At 28.2% G+C, this 25,936-nt stretch overlaps 6 protein-coding genes across 11 annotated transcripts; 3 read left to right on the top strand and 3 right to left on the bottom strand.

The window, feature by feature from the left end:
* Positions 1-136: 136 nt before the first annotated feature.
* On the bottom strand, positions 137-3,699 carry LOC138190128 (uncharacterized). Of its 3 annotated transcripts, XM_069132694.1 has the most exons (13): positions 3,631-3,699; positions 3,395-3,561; positions 3,020-3,199; positions 2,775-2,939; positions 2,246-2,676; positions 1,982-2,185; positions 1,765-1,911; positions 1,358-1,681; positions 1,142-1,292; positions 915-1,068; positions 664-848; positions 481-595; positions 137-407 (listed from the first exon to the last, which is right to left on the bottom strand). In XM_069132694.1, exons 2-13 carry the CDS (start codon positions 3,450-3,452, stop codon positions 263-265), a joined length of 2,259 nt encoding a protein of 752 aa, XP_068988795.1. In that variant the 5' UTR covers positions 3,453-3,561; positions 3,631-3,699; the 3' UTR covers positions 137-262. The 3 variants fall into 3 exon arrangements, with proteins under 3 accessions (XP_068988795.1, XP_068988784.1, XP_068988774.1); XM_069132683.1 differs by lacking the exons at positions 137-407; positions 481-595 and having other exon boundaries at positions 758-1,068; positions 3,270-3,417; positions 3,494-3,561; positions 3,631-3,682; XM_069132673.1 differs by lacking the exons at positions 137-407; positions 481-595; positions 3,631-3,699 and having other exon boundaries at positions 758-1,068; positions 3,270-3,519.
* Positions 3,700-4,247: 548 nt separating this feature from the next.
* Positions 4,248-10,825, top strand: Nup154 (nuclear pore complex protein Nup154). Its single transcript, XM_069132707.1, has 27 exons — positions 4,248-4,328; positions 4,612-4,792; positions 4,871-5,008; positions 5,107-5,203; positions 5,287-5,450; positions 5,556-5,701; positions 5,787-6,052; positions 6,125-6,375; positions 6,451-6,704; positions 6,779-6,952; positions 7,047-7,155; positions 7,231-7,442; positions 7,519-7,616; positions 7,690-7,879; positions 7,950-8,044; positions 8,102-8,198; positions 8,269-8,346; positions 8,419-8,615; positions 8,696-8,843; positions 8,924-9,156; positions 9,258-9,405; positions 9,475-9,567; positions 9,650-9,770; positions 9,849-9,953; positions 10,040-10,157; positions 10,236-10,358; positions 10,480-10,825. The coding sequence occupies exons 2-27, from the start codon at positions 4,657-4,659 to the stop codon at positions 10,604-10,606; spliced, it is 3,918 nt and encodes a 1,305-aa protein (XP_068988808.1). The 5' UTR covers positions 4,248-4,328; positions 4,612-4,656; the 3' UTR covers positions 10,607-10,825.
* A 94-nt stretch (positions 10,826-10,919) lies between these two features.
* LOC138190145 (histone H2B) lies at positions 10,920-11,765 on the bottom strand. The gene has a single exon (XM_069132720.1). It carries the CDS (start codon positions 11,678-11,680, stop codon positions 11,309-11,311), a length of 372 nt encoding a protein of 123 aa, XP_068988821.1. The 5' UTR covers positions 11,681-11,765; the 3' UTR covers positions 10,920-11,308.
* Positions 11,766-14,069: 2,304 nt separating this feature from the next.
* Positions 14,070-14,896, top strand: LOC138186745 (histone H2A). The gene has a single exon (XM_069126919.1). The coding sequence runs from the start codon at positions 14,152-14,154 to the stop codon at positions 14,524-14,526; it is 375 nt and encodes a 124-aa protein (XP_068983020.1). The 5' UTR covers positions 14,070-14,151; the 3' UTR covers positions 14,527-14,896.
* Positions 14,897-16,087: 1,191 nt separating this feature from the next.
* On the top strand, positions 16,088-23,016 carry RN-tre (USP6 N-terminal like RN-tre). Of its 4 annotated transcripts, none has more exons than XM_069126521.1 (8): positions 16,088-16,170; positions 16,654-16,886; positions 16,959-17,282; positions 17,376-17,563; positions 17,638-17,798; positions 18,095-18,415; positions 18,488-18,626; positions 19,383-23,016. In XM_069126521.1, the coding sequence occupies exons 2-8, from the start codon at positions 16,732-16,734 to the stop codon at positions 19,808-19,810; spliced, it is 1,716 nt and encodes a 571-aa protein (XP_068982622.1). In that variant the 5' UTR covers positions 16,088-16,170; positions 16,654-16,731; the 3' UTR covers positions 19,811-23,016. The 4 variants fall into 4 exon arrangements, with proteins under 4 accessions (XP_068982622.1, XP_068982542.1, XP_068982779.1 ...); XM_069126441.1 differs by having other exon boundaries at positions 16,088-16,248; XM_069126600.1 differs by having other exon boundaries at positions 16,090-16,209.
* A 718-nt stretch (positions 23,017-23,734) lies between these two features.
* LOC138186676 (mitochondrial carrier homolog 2) lies at positions 23,735-25,528 on the bottom strand. Its single transcript, XM_069126799.1, has 7 exons — positions 25,157-25,528; positions 24,988-25,072; positions 24,723-24,888; positions 24,499-24,636; positions 24,212-24,398; positions 24,077-24,144; positions 23,735-23,990 (listed from the first exon to the last, which is right to left on the bottom strand). Exons 1-7 carry the CDS (start codon positions 25,256-25,258, stop codon positions 23,795-23,797), a joined length of 942 nt encoding a protein of 313 aa, XP_068982900.1. The 5' UTR covers positions 25,259-25,528; the 3' UTR covers positions 23,735-23,794.
* Between the last annotated feature and the right edge of the window lie 408 nt (positions 25,529-25,936).

Here is a 25,936-nt window from a genome sequence, read left to right as displayed (position 1 = left end):
TCGTATTATTTCATACTACTGTGACTTAGAGAATATTGATATTACCTTCAATATTGTTGAAAGTAGTTACGTCTACTGTTACAATTAGAAATTTATATAAATGTATTTTGTAATAACATTAAAAGAATATGGGAATTTTATTAATTCACTAATTAATACTTCTGTTTTTTATAAATTCTGTATTACAAAATAAGTTATTAGTGTACTAATTTGTTAATTATATTATTAATATTACTTCTTGTCCTTTGCCTAATTAAAAAGGTCAGTTATCTTCTAAAATTCTTGATACAACTTCATTTGCAGCTTGCTGACTACCGAGTAATGTTACACCATTCTTAGATAAGATGAAATTTATAGTGGATGTGGGATTGATGTTAAGCATTTGTGGAAGTCTATAAAAACCATACCTAAAATATCATGTGCTTTATTTTATTTCAGTTCTAACTTCTAGTTTTGTAAAATAGTTCATTAATTAATTACCCATTTCGAGCATCCTGAAATATTTCTAATATACACCAAATTATCAAGAATATGAAACACATGATCACAACTTTACAGATAAGACTCCATTGCTTCCAAATTGTACTTTCAAATTCTAAGAGATCAAAGTTTTTTACAAATATAACATAAATAAATTATTTTATTTAAAAACGACTGTATTACCTTCACTTTTGTTCATCACAGTAATACCAAATGTAAAGAGAGTTGGACCTAAATCTTTATTTGATTTATTTCTATGATGATAAATATGACACGAATAAAAGTTTTCTATTGTATCACGAGTTATATAGCTTGCAATACTAACGGTACTAACTCGTCCATCATCTTTCAGATTGAAAAAATCATTGCTTGATGGAAAATTAAATATTACAAAATCAATATAAAAAGTACAATAGTGAATTTGATATATTTACTTGTTTCCATAAGATTTTAATAATTTATCCATTATCAACCATAGAACATATGTCTGTTTAGAAAATGTGTGTTCTTTTTCAAGAGGAATTGTATTATAGACACATGATAATTTAAGTTCTTGACCTAAGAGTAATGGTATTTCTTCATAATAATCTAAAATATTATTATGTGGAATTGTATTATTGAGTTTTAGATATCTTTATAATACTATATTAAGAATTATTACCAGATATACTAATAGTACGGCTAGAAAATCGGTTGCTACTTATTTCTAGAACTGGTAATGATATAAGATCTATTTCTTTTCCATTTATGTTGAGATATCCAAGAGTAAAACTTATTTGTGGTATGTCTACACAGTTAGAACATATCTTCCCCTATTATAAAAAATTGTGAATTTCATGTATGAAACAGATTTTTTCTTTTAAATAAAGTTATTTACTCTCATATCATCACGTATAGCTCCTAAGAATATGTCAGTTCCTGATGTAATTATTGTCTTTGACAAAGTTAAAGGTACATATCTCTTTTTATTTCCATTAATTTGCATATATATATTTTTACCATCATGAGCTATTACTATTTCAAACCATTCTCCTATTGAAATATGTTCCATACTTTCAATTGCAGTAGAAGTTTCTCCTTGATAAAATTTCAGCTTTACTTTTCCCTCTTCTAATAATAATAAGATATATTTATTGAAGAAATCACCTGGTATTGTTGCTATAAGTCCATTCAAGCTCTCTATTTTTATAGCAATTATAATCTAAATTATAATGATTATAAAATTATTATTAAATAATAGCTTTGAAAATATTATTGATTAAATAGCAATTGTTAATTTCTTACTTGCCAATATTCTATACTTTCTGGACATGATACTGCAACTGAATCCGTTAAACCAATGTTAATAAAACCTTCATTGTCATCTCCCATCAAATATCGAACATTGTTATTACTGGATAAAAGATTTACATATTTTGTACTGTGATTATCCTAAATGATATTTTATATTTAAAATATATTTATTCACTTAATATTGCAGAACTCAATAAATATGAATAACTTTTGATGTATGGAGTTGAACAAGTGCAAAATTAATTGTTAGTTCTTGAATTTGTCCTTGAAATCCTCCGACTTCCATTGCATGATCCAAGTCATATGAAATTGGAATGCATGAAAAAGAAGTAACTTTATGAAAACCATCATCAATACGTAATACTCCATGTGTCCCATATATTGCAATTAATATTACATGCCATTGTCCAATCTAAAAAACAACGTAAATCAAATACAAAACAATTAATGTATAAAATAAAACATTTCTTACTTCCAATTTGGTCTCATGAATTAAAGCTAATGTACAGTCAGCAATTTGAGATAAAAGTACTATCTTCCCATTTTGAAGAAACAATTTTACGAAGTCACACATCAATCCTTTACAATCCTTTTCAAAACGATAAATAATCATACCAAAAGGAGACAGTGGTAAAAACCTTAAATACATATGAAGCAACCGTGAAGGTCTTCCAGTTTTATCATACTGAAGACTACTCCTTTCTGTAAAGTGTACTACTTCATGTAATTTATTTATACATGGTTTAGTAAAACACTGGCGAACTTCAGAAGCTGAACCAACACAAGATGTACCGTTACCACTCGGAGAAGGATTGGTACACATTCGATTTCTCAATTGTGTACCAATCCCACAACTTGAAGTACAAGGTGACCAAACCATCCATGTTGACCACATTCCATTTACTAATAAAAATTGATAATTATAAAATAATTTTTACAGATTGTACAAGTTATTTCTAGAAAATGTACAATATTGTATTTATATAAAATAACATTCTTACTAGAACAATTATTAATTATACAGCCTCTTATATCTTTGGATGGACCTTTACATGAAGTTCCTTGTAAATTTTGCGTTTCTGAACATAAGCGTTTTCTGGTTTGGATTCCACTACCACATTTTACACTGCATGTGCTCCATTCATTCCAATTACTCCAAGTACTCCCTATTGAAAATAATGAGATAATATATAATTTAGAAATTATATTCCATATAAATTAACACTCAGACCTTGGGAATTTATACCTGAGAGTTTCCTGCAGTTAATCCCCACACAGCTTTTTATTTCAAATGCCAAACCACTACACATTAATTTAAAATTTGAAGGAGTTGGACTATTACAAATTCTTGTACGATATTTTTGTCCTTTGCCACAAGTTGCAGTACATGCCGACCAAACTCCCCAAACACTCCAACCACCAGAGTCTGAAAATGTTTTATTATTCACATGCATTCATACATTTATGTAAATATTCATATGTATTTATTTATTTACTTGGACATCCAATATCATATTTAACACAATTCATAGCATTCCAGTAAAGCATCTTTATAGAAGGTATATAAAAATATTATTCTTAGATTGTTCTTTAAATAACTACAAATTCTATTGTTTATTACCACATTGTTTCCAAGAATCTTTTCTACAACAGAAAATGTACAATCGACAAGAAAACATAATTCTATTAAAGCTGGTAATTTTTTATGAAATTTCTTTACAATTTTCAATTCTCCTTTACGTATAGGATGAGCATTTACAACTGTTTCGTAATCATTCATCATGCATCCTAAAAAAATATTTATTACATTAAATTACATGTAAAATTATATTGATATTCTATTACTTTAGGTTGTACCAGTAATTTGACAATTTTCAATTTGATAACTAGGACCAATACAAGGGGCTCCATTATTTGAAGGCACAGGATTATCACAAGTACGTCGTCTCATTCTTTTCCCTTTAAATCCACATTTCCCAGAACAAGAACCCCATGGACTCCAAAATGTCCAGCCACCATCAATGGGACATGAATTATCAAGTTTTAATCCAAGATTGCAGTAAAGATTTTGCATTGCATTCATTACATTATCTGCAATAAAAGTATTAACAATATATTAAATTATCAATATGAAACATATCTGATATATCTTTTACCAGTGGCACCAAGAAAGATCAGTGAAATGAGAAATATTAGGAAAAAGATTGTAGATGGCAAGATTTTCATTATATGTAATAATTTAGAAAATAAAATATAATTATTATTATTGTATTATATACTAAAAGTACTGAATCCTAAAAAAAGATAAGTTATATTTTATATTTAGTATATTCCTATTTTAAGCGTAAATTGTTTAATGCATAAAGAGATTCAATTTGAATTCAAACATATTTATCTCCTATGTACCAGATAAATTCAAGCCAATAAGATTCATTAGTTTCGCGTATGCGTATGTGTTTGTATGATAATACAACTTAAAATTTACCTGTGTGGCGCGAGCGGCATTAGCCTCGTGAATGTCATTAAAAATATACAAATAGTTCTAATAAATTGTAGTAAGTGTTTCTTAAGTAAAATGAATACGTTTTTATTTTTAAGATGCAATTATGTTTTTAAGAAACAATACAGTAGTTCCTATTATTTTCAATATTATTCAATGTTTAGACAAATAAATAAGTCTAACCTTTAATCACAGGATGTTTAGACGAAAAAGTCAGATAATTATAAGTACATAAGGATAATGATATTAGTTGATAATAATTATATAATAATAATTCACGTTAAAACTTGTTAATACCCTTGCTATTATCTTATTTCTATCTTTTTGTTTGAATTTAGTTCTGTGTGTATTTAATATTTAATTTTTCCCTGTACCGTACAAACATGACCCTCACTGAAATGGAACCGCTTAAAATACACTTAGATGCCTTAGAAATGGCAGGGAAAGTGGTTGATATACACATTACAGCTGATAGCAACTTTCCATCCTTAATTAATCTTATGAGATATAACGTACAAGGTAAATTTGTTGTTCTTTTATCTCTTGCATATTTTTTTATTATTCGATGTTCTATAAAGAAACTCTTTTTTGTTGTAGGTGGACCAACTGTTAGTGGTCTTGATGATCATGATTATCCAAATTTAAATGGGATGTCATTATGTTTTCCTAATATAAATCAAATGAAAGCATACAGTAAAATTTCTTTGCCATCTGAGATAATGGAACATTTTCATCGTATCCTTTTATATCATTGATCATTTTTTAATATTCGTAATATGCATGTTTTGTTTGCTTCCTTATATAAAAAATATAATTTCTTAATATTTGATTAGATATGCAATGTCATTGTATGATGGGTCTTTTTACAGAAATTTCAAAAGCATGGCTTACAATTGATAGTGATATATATGTTTGGTCCTATGAAAATGAGTAAAAATTTATTTAAAGTTTATAAAATATTTTCTCAAGGTATCATAATTAAGTAATTAATATTTATAATGATATGTTTTTAGGTCTGATGTTGCATATTTTGATGGATTAAATGAAACTATTATAAGTGTAGGTTTAGTAAAACCCAAAGCAGGGGTGTTCCAATCTTATGTAAAATATTTGTTGATTCTTACAACTACAGTGGAAATAACTATTCTTGGAGTTACATTAACAGAAACCAGTGATGGTATAATACAGTTCCAGTTTTACTTGAAGATTACATCTTTTTTAAATCTTATTGTTACCTTATTTACTATTGTTTACTTATTTACTGTTTCAATTTTCAATTTAGGCACTTCACCAGAAATGCAACTAGTTCCTGAACCAATTTTCACAGTTGCTACGGATGGGATTGGCATTACAACAATAGCTAACACTAATAGTGGGAGAATTTTCCTTGGTGGTAGAAATGGATCCCTTTATGAAATATATTATCAGGTAAAATTTGCTACATAAATATGAATATAAAAATAATCAATATAAAAATCATAATTAATCACTTTAGTATCTGTTCGTTGTGTAGGCAGAAAGTAGCTGGTTTGGGAAACGTTGTAAAAAAATAAATCATTCTGAAGGTCCATTATCATTTTTAGTTCCATCATTTGTCACTATAGCTTTATCAGAAGAAGAAGCAATAATACAAATTTCCGTTGATGATTCACGAAATATTTTATACACACTCGGTGATAAGGGAACAATTACAGTTTGGGATATCGATAATAATGGTGCGTCCAAAGTCGCGTCTTTGTCACAAGCTTCCTTAGTACAAAACGCTGTTCATGTTGTTAAGTATGTATATTTATACAAAACCTATTTTTAAATAATTGAAATTATAATTCATATTACATTTATCATTTTTAGAACACTGGATAGTAATAATTTTCGACCATTGGTGAGCATATCAGCTATTACAGAGTCAGAATCAGTACATTTAAACTTAGTTGTAGTTGCAGCTACTGGAACACGCTTTTACTTCAGTTGCACTGCAGTTGCTAATCCGACAACAAGACCTCAAGGTCTGCAGTTAATACATGTTAGATTGCCACCAGGTTATGCTGCTAATGCTACAGTAATGAGGCCAAGGAAAGTACAAATGGCACATTATAGGAAAGGTATACATTCCATTATTTTTTTGTTAAGGACATGATATTAAAATTTATATACTATGCAGTATATATTTGTTATAGGAACATTAATTCTTGTTTGCGGTGGAGATACAGAAACTGCTTTATGTTTAAGTAATGATGCTTATCCATTCACAAATTATTTAGCTGAAACTCAAAGTCCTTTATCCCTCGATAGTCCCGTATGGGCAATGGCAGAAATTCTTGTGGAACCAGCTATATGTATTGAAAAACAAAGTATTACACAAGAAGAACCGCCTCTTCTTGTAAGGCAGCACATGGAAGCGCCACGAAAATTTATCTTTTTGACTTCTCAGGTATATAATTAATTAAAGGTCTGTAAATCTATTAGATGTAGTTATTTACAAGTTGTTTATTTCTTTACTTACAGGGTGCCATTATTTATGTTCAAGTTCGTCCAATGGATATCTTAAAGCAGCTTCTATTAGAACAACGTGGTCCTGATACAGAAGCCGTTCGCGCATATTTTCAGTCGCAATCACTGGAACAAGCATGTGCGACTTGTCTTATTTTAGCCACGCTTGAAAGTTCTCAAAATGCTGAGGTCCTGATTCAGATTAAAAATTAAGATCAAAATTTAATTATAAAAATTAAGTTTTGTAAAATTAGAAAGTAATATTTAATTATAATTTGTATAGTTGGCAGAATGGGCAACAAGAGCATTTTTTTTATATGGTAGTCAACGAACGACAAGCATTGGACCTGCAATTGATGTACATGGTACTAACTTTACTAATATAAATACAGGTATTACATTAATTTTATATGAAAGTTATATTTTTCTTTATAAGTTTTTCTTTATATACTTTATGAATGTCATAGGAGATATGCGCACATCGACACCAAGAGTTCCAAACTATGATTTAAGGCTTCAAGGATTTCGACCTCATGCACCAGTTGGACTTAATACAGACATTTCTCTGCAACAATTTTCTGCAAAACATAATGGTTTATATCTGTATGTAGGAAGAATACTTCGACCAATATGGAACATGCGTTGTATTAAACAAGAAGTTATAAACAACAAAACTCAGGTGACTTAAATTGGTATAAATTTTTTTCATTGTTTTTGTTTCTGTATATTAACCTTTACTCATATTGTAATTTCAGATCTCTAGTACAATTTCAACAAGACAAGTTAGCTGGATTCTAAGTCTTCTGCAGGCATTAAGATCATTTCTCAATAAAAATACCCACATTACTAAGCAGTATATATCTATATACTATTTCAACAGCTTTACAAATGATTAAATTTTATTTGAACTACTTATCGATTTTTAGACACGGTACTACTAGAATAACTGATGGATTTGAAACAACTATACCTAGTCATTACCAGGAACCAATAGTCGAAGAAAGGAATTCTTTAGCTGCATTAAAAATTTTCATTACTCATGCTTGTGAAGTGTTAGAACTTTGGAAAATTTTATGTGAGAACCATTTAAATAATATTGTAAATTGTTTATCAAAGGTTAGTCAAATACATATTACAATTTTCTTTAAGTTGAAAATTTTATATTAATATTTATAATAATTTATAGGACCAAATTAATCAATTTTCTACAGCTACATTTCGAGATTTAATTTTAATTGGACATGAAATTTCTTCATTATTGATCATTCATCTTATAGATAGGTAAGTGAACTAAATAAATAATAAAAATCCGGTGTACTAATTTTTACAAATCTACAGTTATCTTGGAGATAATGCATCTGTTGATGCTGTTAGTCAAAGATTACGAGAAGTTTGTCCAAATTTATATAGAAGCGAGGATGCTGTTTGTTCTAAGGTACAAGAAGTAAAATTAAAAGAATCATGATTTTATTTTTATATATTGCTAATATTTTTATAAATCGTAGGCTAATGAAATAATTTTGAAAGCAAAAAGTTGTACAAATCCAGAAGAGAAGGAATGCTATTTGCAATCTGCTTTAAAGGTAAACATTCTAATATTATGTATAATATTATTTGTACAATTTTATACTCTCTGTTTACATTCACATCCTTAGCTTTGCAAAGAAGTTGCTCCCAGACTAAATTTAAGTGCAGTATGCCAACAATTTATCGCTTGTCAATTTTATTCGGGTGTACTCGAGTTATGTCTCTGTTGTGCAGAAAGAGTAGACCCTAATAATGCTGCCTTACATTATTATAAAAATAATGAACCAATCGAAGATCAAGAAGGAAGGTTTGCTTACATAAAAAGGTACTGATTATAAAATAACATTTTAATAATTGTACGTTTAATATATCACATATTCTATTCAGATAATTTTTTGTATATAGATTAGAGATTTATAAAGAATTCACCACGTTATTGGATCATCTTTATAATCAAAGCATTTCTAATCCATTGACACCTACCATACCCAGTAAACCTGGTCCTCCACAACAAAATGGCTCAACTATACCTGTTACACCAGCAAAAGAAATAGTAAAATATACTTTCCTTTTAAATTATATCATTTCCAATAAATTTACTGGATCTTTTACATAAATATTTATATCTTTTAGTTGCATGACATCATAACTGACGCATTACATTCTAAGTGTGAAATTCTCCACGCTTCAGTGTATGCTTGGATGATAGAAAGAAGGCTTCATGGAGAACTCGTTGCTCTAGCAGCACCTTCTTTAGAAGCTTATCTTACCCGAGTCAATGCGCCAGACTTGCTGTGGCAATTTTATGAAAAAAATAAAAATCATGCTGCTGCAGCTAAAATATTGGATGCTTTAGCAACCAAAGAGTACGTATAACGCACATAACTTTGATTAAATTTACACCTTTTTTCCTGATTTCAGGAAACTACTTTTTATTTTCACTTTCTTTTCTTTTCTTTAAATATAGATCAAATGTAACATTATCACAGAGAGTTGAATATTTAGCTCGAGCAGTGGTTTGTATGAGAAGTGACCAGGCTGGATACGCTCCATACCTTGGCATTTTTTTACGTGAATTAGAAGACAAAGTAGAAGTTGCTAGAATACAACAACAGGTAAGCGATTATAAATATTATGGCAAAATCTATTTAGAATATGATTTGTATGTTGTCATCATATTGTAGATATTAGATACAATTTGTAACCAACATTTAAGTGGTAGACTCAGCGATGAGGCATCTAGAGCATTAAAGTTTTCGTTACTTGATATAACAAAGGTATGATCCAACCATGTATGTTATGAATTAAGATATTTGTATGGAACTTTTAGGATTCACATCTGTTAATCATTCATTGTAGTTGTACCAAGAATATGCGGACCCTTTACAATTGTGGGAGTGCAAATTATCTATAATTCATTGTTCTGGTCATCAAGATGCAATGTTAATCCAGGAAATTTGGACTAATATTATAAATAATGGTATTAACATTCTATCTTATACATTTATATGAATGAAAAAATATCTCGTATTTACGTTTTAATAATACATATTTACAGAATTAAAAGATGCATCAACAGCAGAAGATAAAATGACTATTTTAATGAGCAAAATTATATCCTTGGGACAGGAGTATTCAGGATCACCACACTGTTTTCCAGTTGGTAATAACAAAACTCTTTTATCACCATTATGATATAATGAAAATATAATATGAAATGAAACTATAAGATGCATTATATTTTTTCAGACTTCCTAGTAAAACAGTTAGAAATAAAAGCATGTAAGTTAAATGTATCAAATAATGGAATTATATCTGGGTTTTTACAGTTAGGAGTATCAATGGAGGATCTCTTAGATATTTACAAGTAAGTAGAATATGTTTATTGATAAATACATTTCTTTATATTTTACTTAATAAATAAATGCATAATGTTTGTTTTCAGAATGATTGGCAAAGATACTCGAACTTGGTTCAACGAGGGAAATGATTTTCACCTTATCGAATCGACTGCAAATTTAGTTAATTACTTTATATCTCATTCGAACATTACCAATACTTTCGTTAAGTAAGTACATTACTGCATCATGAAAATAAATCAATAGATAATCATAAAAATAATTATAACAAAATGTGACAGTTACTTAATTTCTATTCGATTAATGTTAAAATAATTGATTGAATTGCAGACGAAAAATAATAACGAAGTGCCAAGACGTAATTTCAAAGTGTTTAACTACATTGTATAGCAAGCCTCATGGACAAGAATTAATAACGAAACTTAGATCGATTCAAAACGTTTTAATTCGTATGTAAGAAAGAATTTCTATTGTTTTTACAATAAACTAACATTTCATAAATTCGTATAAATCGTGGAAAATTAAAATACAAAATGACTGAAATACTTTGTTCCGTGAGAAAAGGATTTTATTAAGACACAATATAAAGTGTAAATACGAAGAAACCACAAGTGCTCAAATGTTGTCATAAATATTATAACGTCTCTTTCCATTAATAAAAGTTACGTGTATTGATCTTTATGATCACCTCTTTTTTTATTACATTATGTGATAATAAAAAAATTTTACTTATTTTACATCTAATAGTCTCTGAGGCTTTTGTCTTTTCACAGTTTCCTATATTTTATGCTTACTAAAAACATATTTATGTAAGATTTCAGTTATGCATTTCTAGAACGATAAACTAACATCGTATAATAAGAAATTCTTATTGCATCGATAACAAGTATTAAGTTTTTGGTATTAATTAAGGTATGTATGAATGGAAACATTCTCAAACCATTTTCAAGATATCATCCTATTTCATATTACAAAACAGTCATAATGAATTTTAAAAACTTCTTGCAAAGGATATACAAATATGTGTAACTTATGTTAACTATATGTGAACAATGTTCCAACATTAATATAATTTGGTGGCCCTGAAAAGGACCATTTCTTTTGCTTATTGATCTTAAAATTCAATGCCATTTTATTGTATCAATTTAGATATATCTTCTTATTTGGAGCTGGTATACTTGGTGACTGCTTTAGTACCTTCGCTTACTGCATGCTTAGCCAATTCACCAGGTAACAATAGCCTCACAGCAGTTTGGATCTCCCGAGAGGTAATTGTAGAACGTTTATTATAATGCGCCAATCTTGATGCTTCAGCAGCAATACGTTCAAAAACATCATTAACAAAACTGTTCATGATGCTCATTGCCTTGCTAGAAATACCAGTATCAGGATGCACCTGTTTCAGCACTTTGTAGATGTAGATAGCGTAACTTTCCTTCCTTCTCCTCTTCTTCTTTTTATCGGCTTTGCTTATGTTTTTCTGAGCCTTACCGGCTTTCTTCACAGCTTTTCCACTTACTTTTGGCGGCATGTTGAATGCAGAACGCTTCAAAATTCAATACTTCTAGCGATGTAACCGTTACAAGAGTCGGTTGTGAATTGGTCATCCAGTGCCAACCCTTCCTTTATATAGCCAAATCACGTAACAGCAGCGCGCCAATCAGGGCACTTCGTGCTCGCTAGATGGAATTCCTCGCCACGCGATTGGCGCGCTGTTGTTGTTGTTACCTGGAAATTGATTTCATAGAATGTATTCCACACATGGTTACGTGCGTTTTTATGTGCTCCAAACGTTGAGTTATACTCATTTTTTTATAAAAGTGTATTTTTTACATTCTATAAACATTTGATATGACAAAATTCATTAATTCATTATATTTAAATGATAATATGAATATGATTATAATTTTGAACTATTTTACAATGAATATTATGTATATTATAGTATGAGATTAATTAATCGATTATTATAATATGATATAATAATTGAAAAATAGTGATCCTTACTTGCCTTATATGATGAATGAAGAGGCTGAATTAAATATTAGCATAAAATAGATTTTCTTATAGAATTTTGGGTGAATCTGTAGAAATTGGGATTTGTTATGCAATCGTTTTTGGTAAAATATTACCTCCAGATCCAAAGTTTAAATATATGGATTATTTAATGATAATGAATTATCATTAAATAGTTGTACGATAGAAATAAATGTTAAAAAGTAGATAATGAACTTTTTAATAAAACGTAAGTTTTCAGTATCATAAAGTCGATAAAGGAATCGATTTTAGAACTATTCTAAATATATAACCATTGTGAACTTTGTAAGTACTTTTATCAATGAATTTTCAAAACATATCACAAGTAATGATATTAAACTTTGTAATAGTAATAATACCAAATGAAAATATTTTGATTCTAGAGCCGATATTATTCCGAACAAAGGTATTACATATGTAATTTTATTAAAAAACGACGAAATTAAATCAAAGTTTGTGTTTTTTTACAAAATTGTACGTATACTTTTATTACAATACTGTACAAAACAAGTATTGTTGCCATACTTTTATTTATAGCTATACGTTGTATATATTACTATATATGTAATATATAAAAATATTATATATACGAATATAATATTCAGTTTCTTTTTCTCTTATATAAATTTTTCATTGTAAAGAACTGTTCTTTGTTATGTCAGACGATTATACATTTTGTGAGTTTTTTAGAGAGCCACAGATGTTCGTATTACAAGCGTTCTAACATTCAAGCTATCGCCGGTTTACTAAAAGAGTAACACAACCAAGAAAAGTAAATTTTTCAAAAAATTGATTTGAAATAGGTTGTTTGAAGTAAAGAATTATAATTTATTTAACTTTCTTATATCAGCTATTTAATAATTTCTCATAATGAATAGTTTATTATTCTCGAGGATCTATGACAAAATATTATTTAAATACAGTTATACTGCAGTATTATTTAATTATTACTTGCTACTATAAAAAAATAATTAAAATAGCGTTGTAATTTTCAAAAATGCCAAATCCTAAGAAATAATGTTATTGAAAAAGTGAAAAGGAGGAAAAGAAAAGAAAGTTATGAGATATATGTATGTACTCTCATATTTACGAAATTTTTATGGAAATTATTTTCAAATAGGAATTTCGAACAAAGATAGTTTATGTAGATATATTTAAGTAGATCATAAATAAATCAAAACAGTTATATATATTTGTATAATAATCAACGAACAATTTTCTTTTTTTTTTATTTACAAGTACTTTACAATCAATTCTCACATTGAGAAACAACGAACAATTAACATCACGTGATGTATAGACTATGGTAAAATTATTTTCACCAATGAATTGTCAAAACATATCACAAATAAAAGTATTAGATATAATAACACTATATGAAATTTTGGAAAAATAAACAAATTTTATAGAAGATAAGTAAGTATAATATTAATCAAATATTTTTATAGCTATAAATACATATAATAATAGAATAATAATAAAATAAACTATTACTCAAATAATTTTCGCAGTCCATAGAACTAAATAATTAATAACATATTTTTAATGAGACAATAATACTTTATATATGCTCATATACTACATAAATTTTCTATTTTATAGAATAAATATCCCATTTAAATTTTCTGTCTCATAAAATAACACATACTACCTTAAACTATTTACCCTAATATTTTTTGCAGGTTATAGAATAAAATAATTACATATGCTGAAAGAGAAAGAGCGCGAAAAGAGAGCTCTCTCTCTCTCTCTCTTATATCCTCTCTGATATAAAGCAGTTGTACGAAACATCTGTTTCTTGTCACCAATCACAATAGAGCTTGTTAGTGATTGGTCCGGGAGTAGGTATCGCTGCGCGTATAAATAGCTGAAATGTGAAAGTCGAAAACAGTAGTTCCCTGCTTGTTGCAGTGAACAGTTGTAACGTTAGTGATCTGTTTGTTTATATCCAAAAGTTAACCGATAATGTCTGGTCGTGGGAAAGGAGGAAAAGCTAAAGCTAAGGCGAAGTCTCGTTCGAACAGAGCTGGACTGCAATTTCCAGTTGGTCGTATCCACAGACTTTTGAGAAAAGGAAATTACGCTGAAAGAGTCGGTGCTGGAGCTCCAGTTTATTTGGCTGCAGTTATGGAATACCTGGCCGCTGAAGTTCTCGAATTGGCGGGAAACGCCGCACGAGATAATAAGAAAACTAGAATTATTCCGAGACATTTGCAACTTGCCATCCGCAATGATGAGGAATTAAATAAACTTCTGTCTGGTGTTACCATTGCGCAAGGAGGTGTTCTTCCAAATATTCAGGCTGTACTTCTGCCAAAGAAAACCGAAAAAAAGGCTTAGACTTCAGACTAATGACAAAATGGCCCTTTTCAGGGCCACAAATACTTTTATACAGGGGAACATATCTGTTTGAAAACAATTTGTATTTTAACGTAAATTTTTGATACTAAAAGTATTTAATTAAATGAGGTAATATTTATTTTGTATAGGAATTCCATAGATTTATGATATGTGAATTTTTTATACTAAAAGTATTTGAATAGTTAAAATAACAAATTTGTTATTTTCTATAAGAATTTTATAGGTTTATACAGTACGTGAATTTTTTGTTTTTAAGAACTATTGAGTAATCGAAATTACTTTTTATAGGTCTGTAACGATACATTAGGAATTTTGAATATTGCAAAATAAATGTATGTGGGAAAGAGAATTGGTTCCTTTTCTTTGAATTGTGTTTTTTCATATATATATTCCATTTTTAAATACACCTGTTTAGTATAATTTTTATCTTATAATCGTTGGTAGTTAATGTTAATAATAAAGCTTCTCTAACTTTAATGCCTTTGTATTCATATTATTATGAACTTAGAATTTATTTTTATACTGAAGTTTCTTTGCTTTAAAGTAGGTTTTCCAAGAACTTTAAGATTAATTTCTCGTATATCAATTTACAATATATTTAAAGATATTATCTAGTATTATTTAGTTCTAGCAATAATTTTAACAAAGGGAAATTGAGATTACAATATAACTTAAATGTTGATAATACACTAACCTATGCGCCATTGGTTTTTTGCTATATGAACCTATTACTAATACGATGAATTACTTAATTAAAATTAAATAAATTATGAGACTATAACAAGTTCTACAACTATGTCAATAATGAAAGAGAAGAATTCATTCATTTTCGACATCCTTCACTTCTTTTTCTTTATTACAACTGAAATTTAAAGTTTTAATTTGCGACCTGACTTATCTTACATTTTAAATATCTAATTAAATATATATAAAATTGCTCTTATATAAATTTCTAATACATATTATAAGATTTGTCACAAGTAGATCTATGGCTTAAGTATTTATAAATAGCATTTATAAATAAATAAAAATAAATTGATTATACGTGAGGTTCACAATATTATATTGCGATTTCTGAAGTGTAAATCTGATAAGGAGTAGAGATAAACAGAGTGTCTATAAGGATATTAACAAGAAAATTTGTCTACATTTCAAAACTGTAAATAGAATTTTTATTTAAGTGTACAAGACTGTTCATTTGTAGGTAGAATAATTGAAGTATTTTTATTTTAGTAAAAAATAAGTGGACATTGTAAAATAGTTTTATGTATATGCAAACAGTGTTAATTATAAGTCGATAGAACATAAATTAGTTGAATTATATGTTTTGCCACACAAACATAAAGATTATACTCGACAACACACCTTAGTGATACTGAAATAATGATAGTAATAATAATAATAATAAATAAAAATATTGTGTGATAAAGGTGTTTCCAACATAATTCAGATGATAACTTGGCAAAAGCCTTTGTTTAGAGTAAATGCGTTGGTAACACTTATACGTAAAAGAGAATGGAAACATCTAAATCCGACTTGAAGTTGTATGTATGTATGTATGTATGTATGTATGTACGGTAGTTTTGCTGAGCGAGTGACTTCCGAAGAAATGATTTCTTATATGTATGTAATATGAAACGAAGAAAACTAGTTAATTCTTAAGTATGCAGTGTTTATATTAATATAATCAGTTTCTTAGCGGTAAGATCTAGATTGATTACTAAGAGTATCACTTATTTTCTATGTATATAACCTTGCTTCTTGTCAATATGTAGTACGTTAAGTTTAGAACGTCGAAATTTATAAAATAAAATTGCGGTTCACCTTCTCGTATATGTATAAAAAAAACAGTGCATTATTTATTTCAACAATAACCTAGGATATATTTAGTACTTCTTTCTTTATAAGATCGAAATTGCGATTATTCTGTATTTAATTTATCAGTGATATATTACTAACAGTTCAAAAATGTACGTATTGTTAGAGTTTATGTTGGTATCTGAAACTGTATATAAAAATTTTAAAGGTTATCAAGATTGTTTATAATATAAAAAAATCTTGTTTTATACAAGAATATTTTATTAATGGAATTTATTTTTATTGTAGATAACAGCCTAGGGTGAATAGAATCCTCTTAACAAGACGGCATGTTTGTAAGAATCTGGTTGCGAATTCTCACGGGGGATGAATGAGGAAGAATTATTGAAACGGTCTGCTGCAGAGCGAGATAGAATATTTAGCTGCTACGACCGTGGTAGAGAAAATGGAGCAGAAATCGATCCTTGGGAAGATCCTACCTTTGAAGTATATCATACCACAGACAGATATGGATTCATACAGTAATTATTATAGCAAGGACTGTAATAATATTATTGTTATCTTGTCATTAACATGTAACATTTATATTTTAGTGACAAACGTTTGCCACAAAAACCAGATCCTAATGAGATTAAGACTCACCGGGTGGAAATGGAAAGACTAAAGAAATGGGAGAAAATGACAAAACAATGGGATAGTTCTTCAACTAAGGAAAAATTAAGGCGCAGAGTATATAAAGGAATTCCTAATAGATTTCGTGGTCAAGTGTGGGCATTGTTATTGGGTATTAAAAATTTAAAGAAAGAACAAGCTGGTAAATATGAAGAAATGTTACAACTTGCACGTAAATGGTCTACAGAAATAAGACAAATCGATGCTGATGTAGCTAGACAATATAGAGATCATATCAATTATAGGTGTGTAAATTATATAAAAGATTTCTAAAAATGCATAAAAACTTAGTATACATTTATTGAAGGTTATATTAAATTTTTAATTATTTTCTACAGAGAAAGGTATAGCATAAAACAACGATCTATGTTTTATGTATTGGCTGCCTATAGTATGTACAATATGGAAGTGGGTTATTGTCAAGGGATGTCTGTATTAGCTGGATTACTTTTACTGTATATGGATGAAGAAGATGCATTTTGGGGTCTTTCTGTGTTGCTTGCTGATAAAAAATATACCATGCATGGTCTGAACTTGTGTCATAAATTCAATATTAAAAAATGTTTTGGCTTAATATTAAACAAATATTTATATTTATAGGATTTTATGTTGACGGATTTCCAAAATTAAATCGTTTCATAGAGCATCACGATAAAATTATGAATAAATTTTTACCAAAATTAAAACGGAAACTCGATAAATGCGGTTGTGATTCTATTCTTTATGCGCTAAAATGGTTTTTTGTTGTTTTCCAAGAGAGGGTAAGAAAATATTTTATACTTTGTTTTCTAAATCGTTCTAAATCGTAAAATTTATTCTATTAGGTTGTCCGAAAAGTCTCTTTCGTTTTATAAGGAAGTAATAGATGCACAACATTTTTTTTTTATATTATTTTATTGAGTTATGTATGATCCATTTTGTTCTGTTGGACAAAATTTTGTTCCAATAAAACAAAAAATGTCGTGCATCTATTATTTCCTTATAAAACGGAAGAGACTTTTAGGACAACCTAATACATACCATACGGTATCTAAATACAATTATCTATTTATAACAGACACCTGTGAGCCTTGGTCTTCGAATTTGGGATATATTTTTATTAGATGGGGATCGCATTTTACCTGCTATGGCATACACAGTCATGAAAATGCATAAACGTTTTCTTATGCCGATGGAAAGTTTAGATGAATTTTGTAATTATTTGCAAATTAAATTAGAAAAAGATTTTTGCTTTGACGATGATACAGTAATAAGTACTATGGAACGTAGTATGGAAGAACTAAAACGTGCCAAGTTGGATTATCCTGGCCCTCCCTTACCACACGAATTACCACGATTCCCATTTGGCACATTTAAGGAACCTACTTTTGCAAGCAAGGTAATTCATAATGTTTCTAGAAATAACTAATAAAAATAACCTCGTGTTTAATACATATTTTAATATGTTCAGGTTGGGAGACGTACTGAAGAATTTAGCGAAGCACAACACGTAATGCGAGAATCTATAACACAACGTAGAGATCTTGTACTCGCTGATGACGGTAGAGAAAGTACAACACCGGTTGAACAAACCAGTTGTGGTCTTGGCGGTGAGTTACGATATAGTGAAAACATAGTACATGGTAACACAGATACTTGCCTTCTACATTCTAAACAAGAGAGTATTATTAAGGATGAGGAGAAAGATCAAAGTACAGATACAGATGAGATTGATATAATGGTTATATATAATACTAGACTGTAAGGTACTTTTCAAAGATAAGGTTCTGAGATTAAAAAGTATGATATTGCTCAATTACGTATATACATATATGCTCGTAAACGTATACATATATAAATAGAACTTTACAGAAATATTATATAAGCCATATTTTGAAGTATTATAATTATTGCTATATAATCGTAAGTAAATTTTTTTATATAGATTTAGCATCATTTAAAATGAAACTACACTTGCCTTTAAGATTGTATCAGAAATTTTCATTGATAATTTTTTTATGAAATAAAAAGTAAGGAGTAATAGACTGTGATTATTTTAGAATACTCAGGAAATTTCATACAAAAAAGTATTAAAAGAAAAAAGGCTAAAATATCAGTGCACGTTTTAAAATATTCTTGTTACGTAACAGCAATATTAAATTATGAGAATCACGTTAAACTTAATTGTCAATTAATTAGTATTTCATTCATAAAGAAAAGTGTGAGGCGTGTGTTTTTAGAGACAAGCTTTAATTAATACAGATTTTAAATCAAATGTATTACACTTACTATGTGAAAGTATTTTGTGAAAACACGATTGTTCGGATATCCTGTTGCAGTATAATAAAAATTACATATATGTGCAGGAAGCAAATTCTCATTTGATCCAAGTCTTGATGATGGGGCCTCTCCCAATGGCTCACGCCGGTCATTGGCAGATACATCTGTTACCTCGACAGCTGACCTTTCTGTATTTAGTTCGGCGACACGGTCTCAAGCGTTAGACAATAGTCTTGATACTCAAAGTAATATTTCTAATGCTAGCTCTGGCAGTGGTGGTTTACCCACACCCAGGGCAACGCCTCATCAACCAAGTCCAGATGTTGTACGAATTTATGTACCATATACATCGCCTATGTCTGGCTCATACAAAGATGATCTTCCACGTACACTTCCGCGGTCTTTAGAAACAAATAGAATCCGCATACGTGTCGATCCTGATCAAACACCAATAGTGGAAAATTTAAAACCTTTTTCATTAGAGAGTCCAGAAGTCGAACTAGACTTGAAATAATTAATCTATTCATTCGATAGCTATAGTATTTCATGATGCAGAAAACGATTCATGACACTGCAATGAGTATTAAACGAGGATTTAGATAAACAAAAGTTTTATCATTTGTTTTATCTATATCTACATTGTAATATACATAAAGAAGTAGTAATAAAAACAAATGTTAATTACAATAGGAACGAGAGACGAATAATGAATGTTGAAACGTGCATATACGTACTATTATCTTATTTCCTTGAAATAGGCGAAAGGATTTAAAGTAAATGTCTTCATCCAGATAGAAATCTGTGTATGTTATATGCACTAATTACGAATAATTGTAACCATTCGTATCGAACGAAACTTATTGCACTGTTGCGATGGCCTAATTTACGTTTATAGTCAAACACGAATTATTTAAAATGTATAATAGAGAATTATCATTTTCAATACATGTATATTATTCCTAATCAAACGATCAACGATATTTTAAATAATGAAATTATATCTATATAACTTATCGCATAATTCTAAAGATAACTGCATAATATTCGTCATACATTCAAGTTATACTTCAAAGAACAATAAGATGATGGAACTTTATGCAGAAGGATAACGAATTATATACTAACATTATTTGTAATATTTGGTAGATATTTGAAAGAAAATTTTGAACTATTATATGAAGATTAATATGAATGTAAGACATTACAACAGCATAACGAATAGGTATGTAAACTTTTAGCGTAATGTATAGATAATTTTTAAAGTATATGTTTTTAAATCCCTCCCTCTGACGAACAGGATATACAAGATATTTTGGGGTATAATAAAAAATTGGCCATCATACATATGTATAAAAATATGAGTCAATTTTCCATAGTAAATGTAATACTAGAAAAAAAGATATTTTTGTTACTATAAACATATAAAATCCGTTGAATAACGATTATTATATTTTCAATATTGCGTATATTTCTCGGAAAATTTCTAGAACTATTGATACATTATGTACATTACATTGGTATGGTATGAAAAGAATATACATAAAGTTCCATACTCTAGAAGTATTTAACAAGCAAATAATTTTACATTATAGATATTGATGGATATTTATTCTTTTAGTAATTACAGATAAATTAACATTACAAGGACATTGTTTTAGAATTTTATTTTCACGCAAATCTTTAAACGTTGTATATTCTAGATTATTATTAGATGATGAAATCATACAACAGAAATTTATGTTTTATATCTCAAAATATTTAAGATTATTTAGCATAAAATCAACTAAAGTTGTCAGGTATTGTTAATAAATTTGAATTTTTATATTATCCATCATTCTAAGACAAACTGTATAGTTTAAATCATTGTTAATTAGTTATTTTGGGAACAATTATAAGTTGGTAACATATTATTTGTTCAATGTCAACATAGAAACAACAAAATTTTAGTTAATAGATTATCATAAGATAATGATCATATCTTCTCAAAGAAGATACATTCTATTAATGAGTTAAGTACTATACTGCCACAGTAATATTAGTACTTTATTTATTTTAAGTTCCGTTTTTTTATAACGATCAATGATATATGTATTGTTGTACATACGTAGTATTTAAAGGAGGAAAAAGGGGAATCTTTCATTACGCAGTACTTGAAATAGATTCCTGAATGAAAAAACTTGCAAGGTATTTGTTAGAATTTTTGCCAAGGAATGTGAATACTGAACAGTTTTTCTGATATGCTACATATTTATTGTTTAAATGTACAAAGACATAATTTAGATTAAAGTAACTACAATCGAAAAACATGCTTCATACTTAATTGGTTCTGTAAAACATTCCTGGACATACAGTATTCCACCATGTATATAGAGTATGAAACTTATTAAATATTGTCGTGATAATATAAACCTGATAGCAATCACTTGTTATATTTACTAGCATAAGGTAATATTTGTTAAATAAATATTAAATGTTAATGGTTCGAATCTTTATTGCATTGTAAAAAAAGATCAACCAAATGATGTACAGTTCTATAGTGATACTGTCTTGTGGTTGCATAACATTAAATTTTCAGGAAAATTGAAGTAAAACAGAACGATTACCTTATATACAAAATATTAAAAGACATGGAATTGCATAGATGCAGAAAGATCTAGCGATAAATAAAATAAAAGGAAAAAAGAAAAGAAATTACGTAAATTTACCTTGGAAAAATACATTCCTTTAACTTGCATTAAAATTAAGAAATACAGTTCTTCGTCAATTTTTAGGCTTATTCATACTTAAATTGCTATGCTTATACATAAATATCCTTATACATTAAGTTGAAAATAAGTAATGAATATATTCGCCGATCGAAAAATGTCACAAATGCCTTTTATTCTTTGATGTTAATAATGCGAAATGTAACATTAATAAATTGTTCAAACTTGAATATTTTACCTTCGTGAAGGTTTTAGATATGTAATGTATCATTTCAGATTGACCAAATTAATTTTCTCAGATTTATTTTTTTATGGATGTATTCATTAAAGTACTTTAGAAACGAATCAATTTAATACTCAAACAGATTTATATAACAAAAAACAATGAAGTATATCATATAATTTTATTTGCAAGTAAATGTATAAATAACATGTTTAAACCAAAAATGATATTTAATATAAAGGAATTAGAGTAGAAATTTGAGACAAGAATCTTATAATATGTACCAAGTATTAAGCTCAGTAAGTGATGTTTCTTCTACTATTGAAACAATATCTGTAGACTGGAACATGAATTGTGGATAACTGATTTCACATTACTATTACAGTAAAAATTACAATGCCCTTATTATTCAATAACACAAAGTTTCAATACAAGTTTGTTTTACTTAAGTAGAACAAATATATGGACAAATATATGTTAAAAAGATGTATTCATGGCTTTGTTCAATATTCACATTCATATTAATGCATTACAGAGATAGATTAAAGTTCAAATGAAATATTTGATGAAACATGTGTATGTATTTAAAATTGTACTCCGAGTCGATATTTTTTTTATACAAGAGTCGAAAAGGCGTACTATATAATAATGTAGGCTTCAGTATAGTATTTGTAGGATGTTTAAAAAAACATACAATTCGATAATCCAATATGCAAACTTCTTGATGCCTGATGACATAATCACGTTGTAAATTGATTGAAATTATCAAAATAATAAATAATAAAAATCGTACATACTTGAATACTTATTTATTTTCAAGAATTTTACTTTTTATCAAATATTCTTTTTTAATCTCCACATTTTGCATAAAAGAATTATGGAATGGCTATTGTAGCAAGCAGATGTATATTTATAAATCTTAAACAAATGAAAGTGTATATAAAACGAATTTTGATTGCATAACTTAATTTTACTTTTTGTTATATTTATCTATTTTCATAGTATATATACAGATACTATAAAAGATAACTTTTGTAGGAAATAGTTTCTTCATATAAGATTAGAACTTTTTAAAGTGGTACAATACCAATTTATACACTTTATACATAAGACATATTGTAAAATTCAATAATGTTTGAGCAGTTATTGTCGAATGTGATACAGATACAAAAAAATTAATTAGGGTAACTACTTTTATATTATGTTCTTTTTTTTTAAAGATATTACTTTATTTAAATGGTAATTTAAATGCAATTATTGCACGCCAAAGGGAATGTCAGTTACCAAGCTAGTAATAGTAACTGTATTCATTAATACTCTTTAATACTTGTATATGTTTTAAATACTTATGGTTCAGTTTTCAATATGAATTATATTTTTTAATAAAATATATATACCAAAAAAAAAATATTTTTAATCAATATTTGGTGTAATAACAAGTAGGATTGATTTAAAGGAATATATAAATGTAACAATGTACTGTAATAGCAAATTTAAAAAAAAAAGTATATAGCACAGAAGTGATTTTACTATTAGTCTTTCAAATACAAATAAATGCAATGTCTTATTACTATGTTGTACTTTGCAAGTGGAAATTGTATTTGTTAATGGGTATTGGCTTTCCATTAATTATCACTTGTGGCCCCATATAATAACGCCATAAGAGACTGTTTCCTCTTTTTAACTGGTTGGTAGCTGAAAGGTGAGACCAGCAATCTAACCAGCTATTGTAAATTGGCATTTGTGGAGGAAGACCCGCAATTAATCTTGATGAATAAAATTTATTAAATTAATGTGTATTTTAACTCTTCTAAAATAAATAAAAAATTATCTTTATTTCAAATCAACTTACCCACAATTATTAACTGCCATACAGTGTGATACCACTAAAAATGGATATGTAATTGTTGTTACTATAAACTGTAAAGAATAAGTTGTAATATTTGTCATGATATGTATATTATAATTAAATAATTAATCTGTTTACCCTTATGACAGAAACTGCATATGGTTTCAATTCTCTATCACTTATAATGTATTTATCAATAACATAAGTAGATGAACTGACTAGCATTAATACAGCAGCATTTCCAATGAGCCGAGGTAATAATCCTGCATAGTATCCCATGATTCCATTCTCTTTGTATACTTCTACAAATGATCTAAATAATCCGCTGTTAACGTAAACAAAGAGATAATGCATCTATGATTAATAGCAAAATATATTATACATGTATTTTGAGTTCTATTATCTATATTGTGGTATCTACATACTTGTATTTTGTTTCTCCACCAACAAATTGTGCCATCATCCTTAACGCAATAACATCTAACGGATGGCTAACTATAATTCCAATCATTCTACTAATTAGGTCTCGTATGAATTCATATATACATTTTTTATGATTCTGACTATAAAAAAATGTAATGTGCATTTTTATAACTGTCATTTGAAAACTTTATGTTACACATACAGATATACATATCTATACATTTACCTTTCTTCTAAATCGCAATCATAAATTTCTTTACTCGGTTCATCATTAAATTTAATGCATTTAGAAGCTTTTTCAAAAGCTACAGCACTCACAGTGTAGGCACATAATTTTGGAATAAGACCACGGTAGCAGCCAGTGAATCCATCTACATTCTTTATGTATCTAACTGTAAAGTAATAATTTCAAAAAAAAAATATATATTTATAAAAATATATAATAAATTTATTTATGACACTAAAGAATGACTATAAATAAAATTGTTTACCGTACTGAAAAACGTTAGGTAAAGCTAAAGCCGGTTGTCCAAATAAAGTAGTTGTAGGTCGTGGTGGAATCGGTTCATGTCCGATCTATTTTGTTATAAATAAAAATTATAAGTTTCCTTTGAACAATTTTAGTTTCTGCGTCAATTATCCACTGAGTATATTTGTTACCTGTATTAAAACTTTAGCGTATTCGATAGGATGCGAAACGGTATTCATTAGCATACGAAGTGCAATATCAGAGAATAAAGGTTCATCTATTGGCGATATCATGTTTATTTAGAATTTATCTTGCCAACGTGTCAGGGCAAAGTATCTATTTATTTGATGATTTTGATCAATAATCACAGTCAAATTGAAGTCAAACTTCGCTCAGTATATTGCAGCTCATACGAATCTTGTGTGAAGAGAACGCATATTCACCGTCTTTCCCATCCAGAAACTAGGTAATGTCAGTAATACAATATATTCCGAGACAGAGAACCAAGGGAAACAAATCGTATATTTAGAATTTTCCTAGATGTGAAACTCGATTATGATTATCTGAAACAGATAAATATATTGCATTAATAAAATGAATAAAAATACTAACACGATAACCAATCAGTGACTTGGATACTTTTTTTACTTTACATACATCGTAGTTTAGGGAACTTATCCTAAACCTAATATAAACGCAATAACCATTCAGTGACCTGTATCTTTGGTGCATCGCTATTTAGAAAATTTAACGCAAACTTAATTCAAATACGATAATCAGTCAGTGACCTGGATACTTTTTTATCTTTAATACATCGTTGTTTAGAAAATTCATTTAAATTTTCAGTTTATAAATATATTACAAATACCAATGAATTGAACTAAATTTCGAATCTTTCGATGTTAAAATATATATCAATGTTTATGGTAGTTGTATAAGATATATAAAATAATGATGAATAAAATTGAAAC

The sequence above is a fragment of the Bombus flavifrons genome, chromosome 1 (genome assembly GCF_040668555.2).
Source record: "Bombus flavifrons isolate JBK064 chromosome 1, iyBomFlav1_principal, whole genome shotgun sequence".
Lineage (NCBI taxonomy): Eukaryota > Metazoa > Arthropoda > Insecta > Hymenoptera > Apidae > Bombus > Bombus flavifrons.
This window is presented reverse-complemented; position numbering and strand designations above follow the sequence as displayed.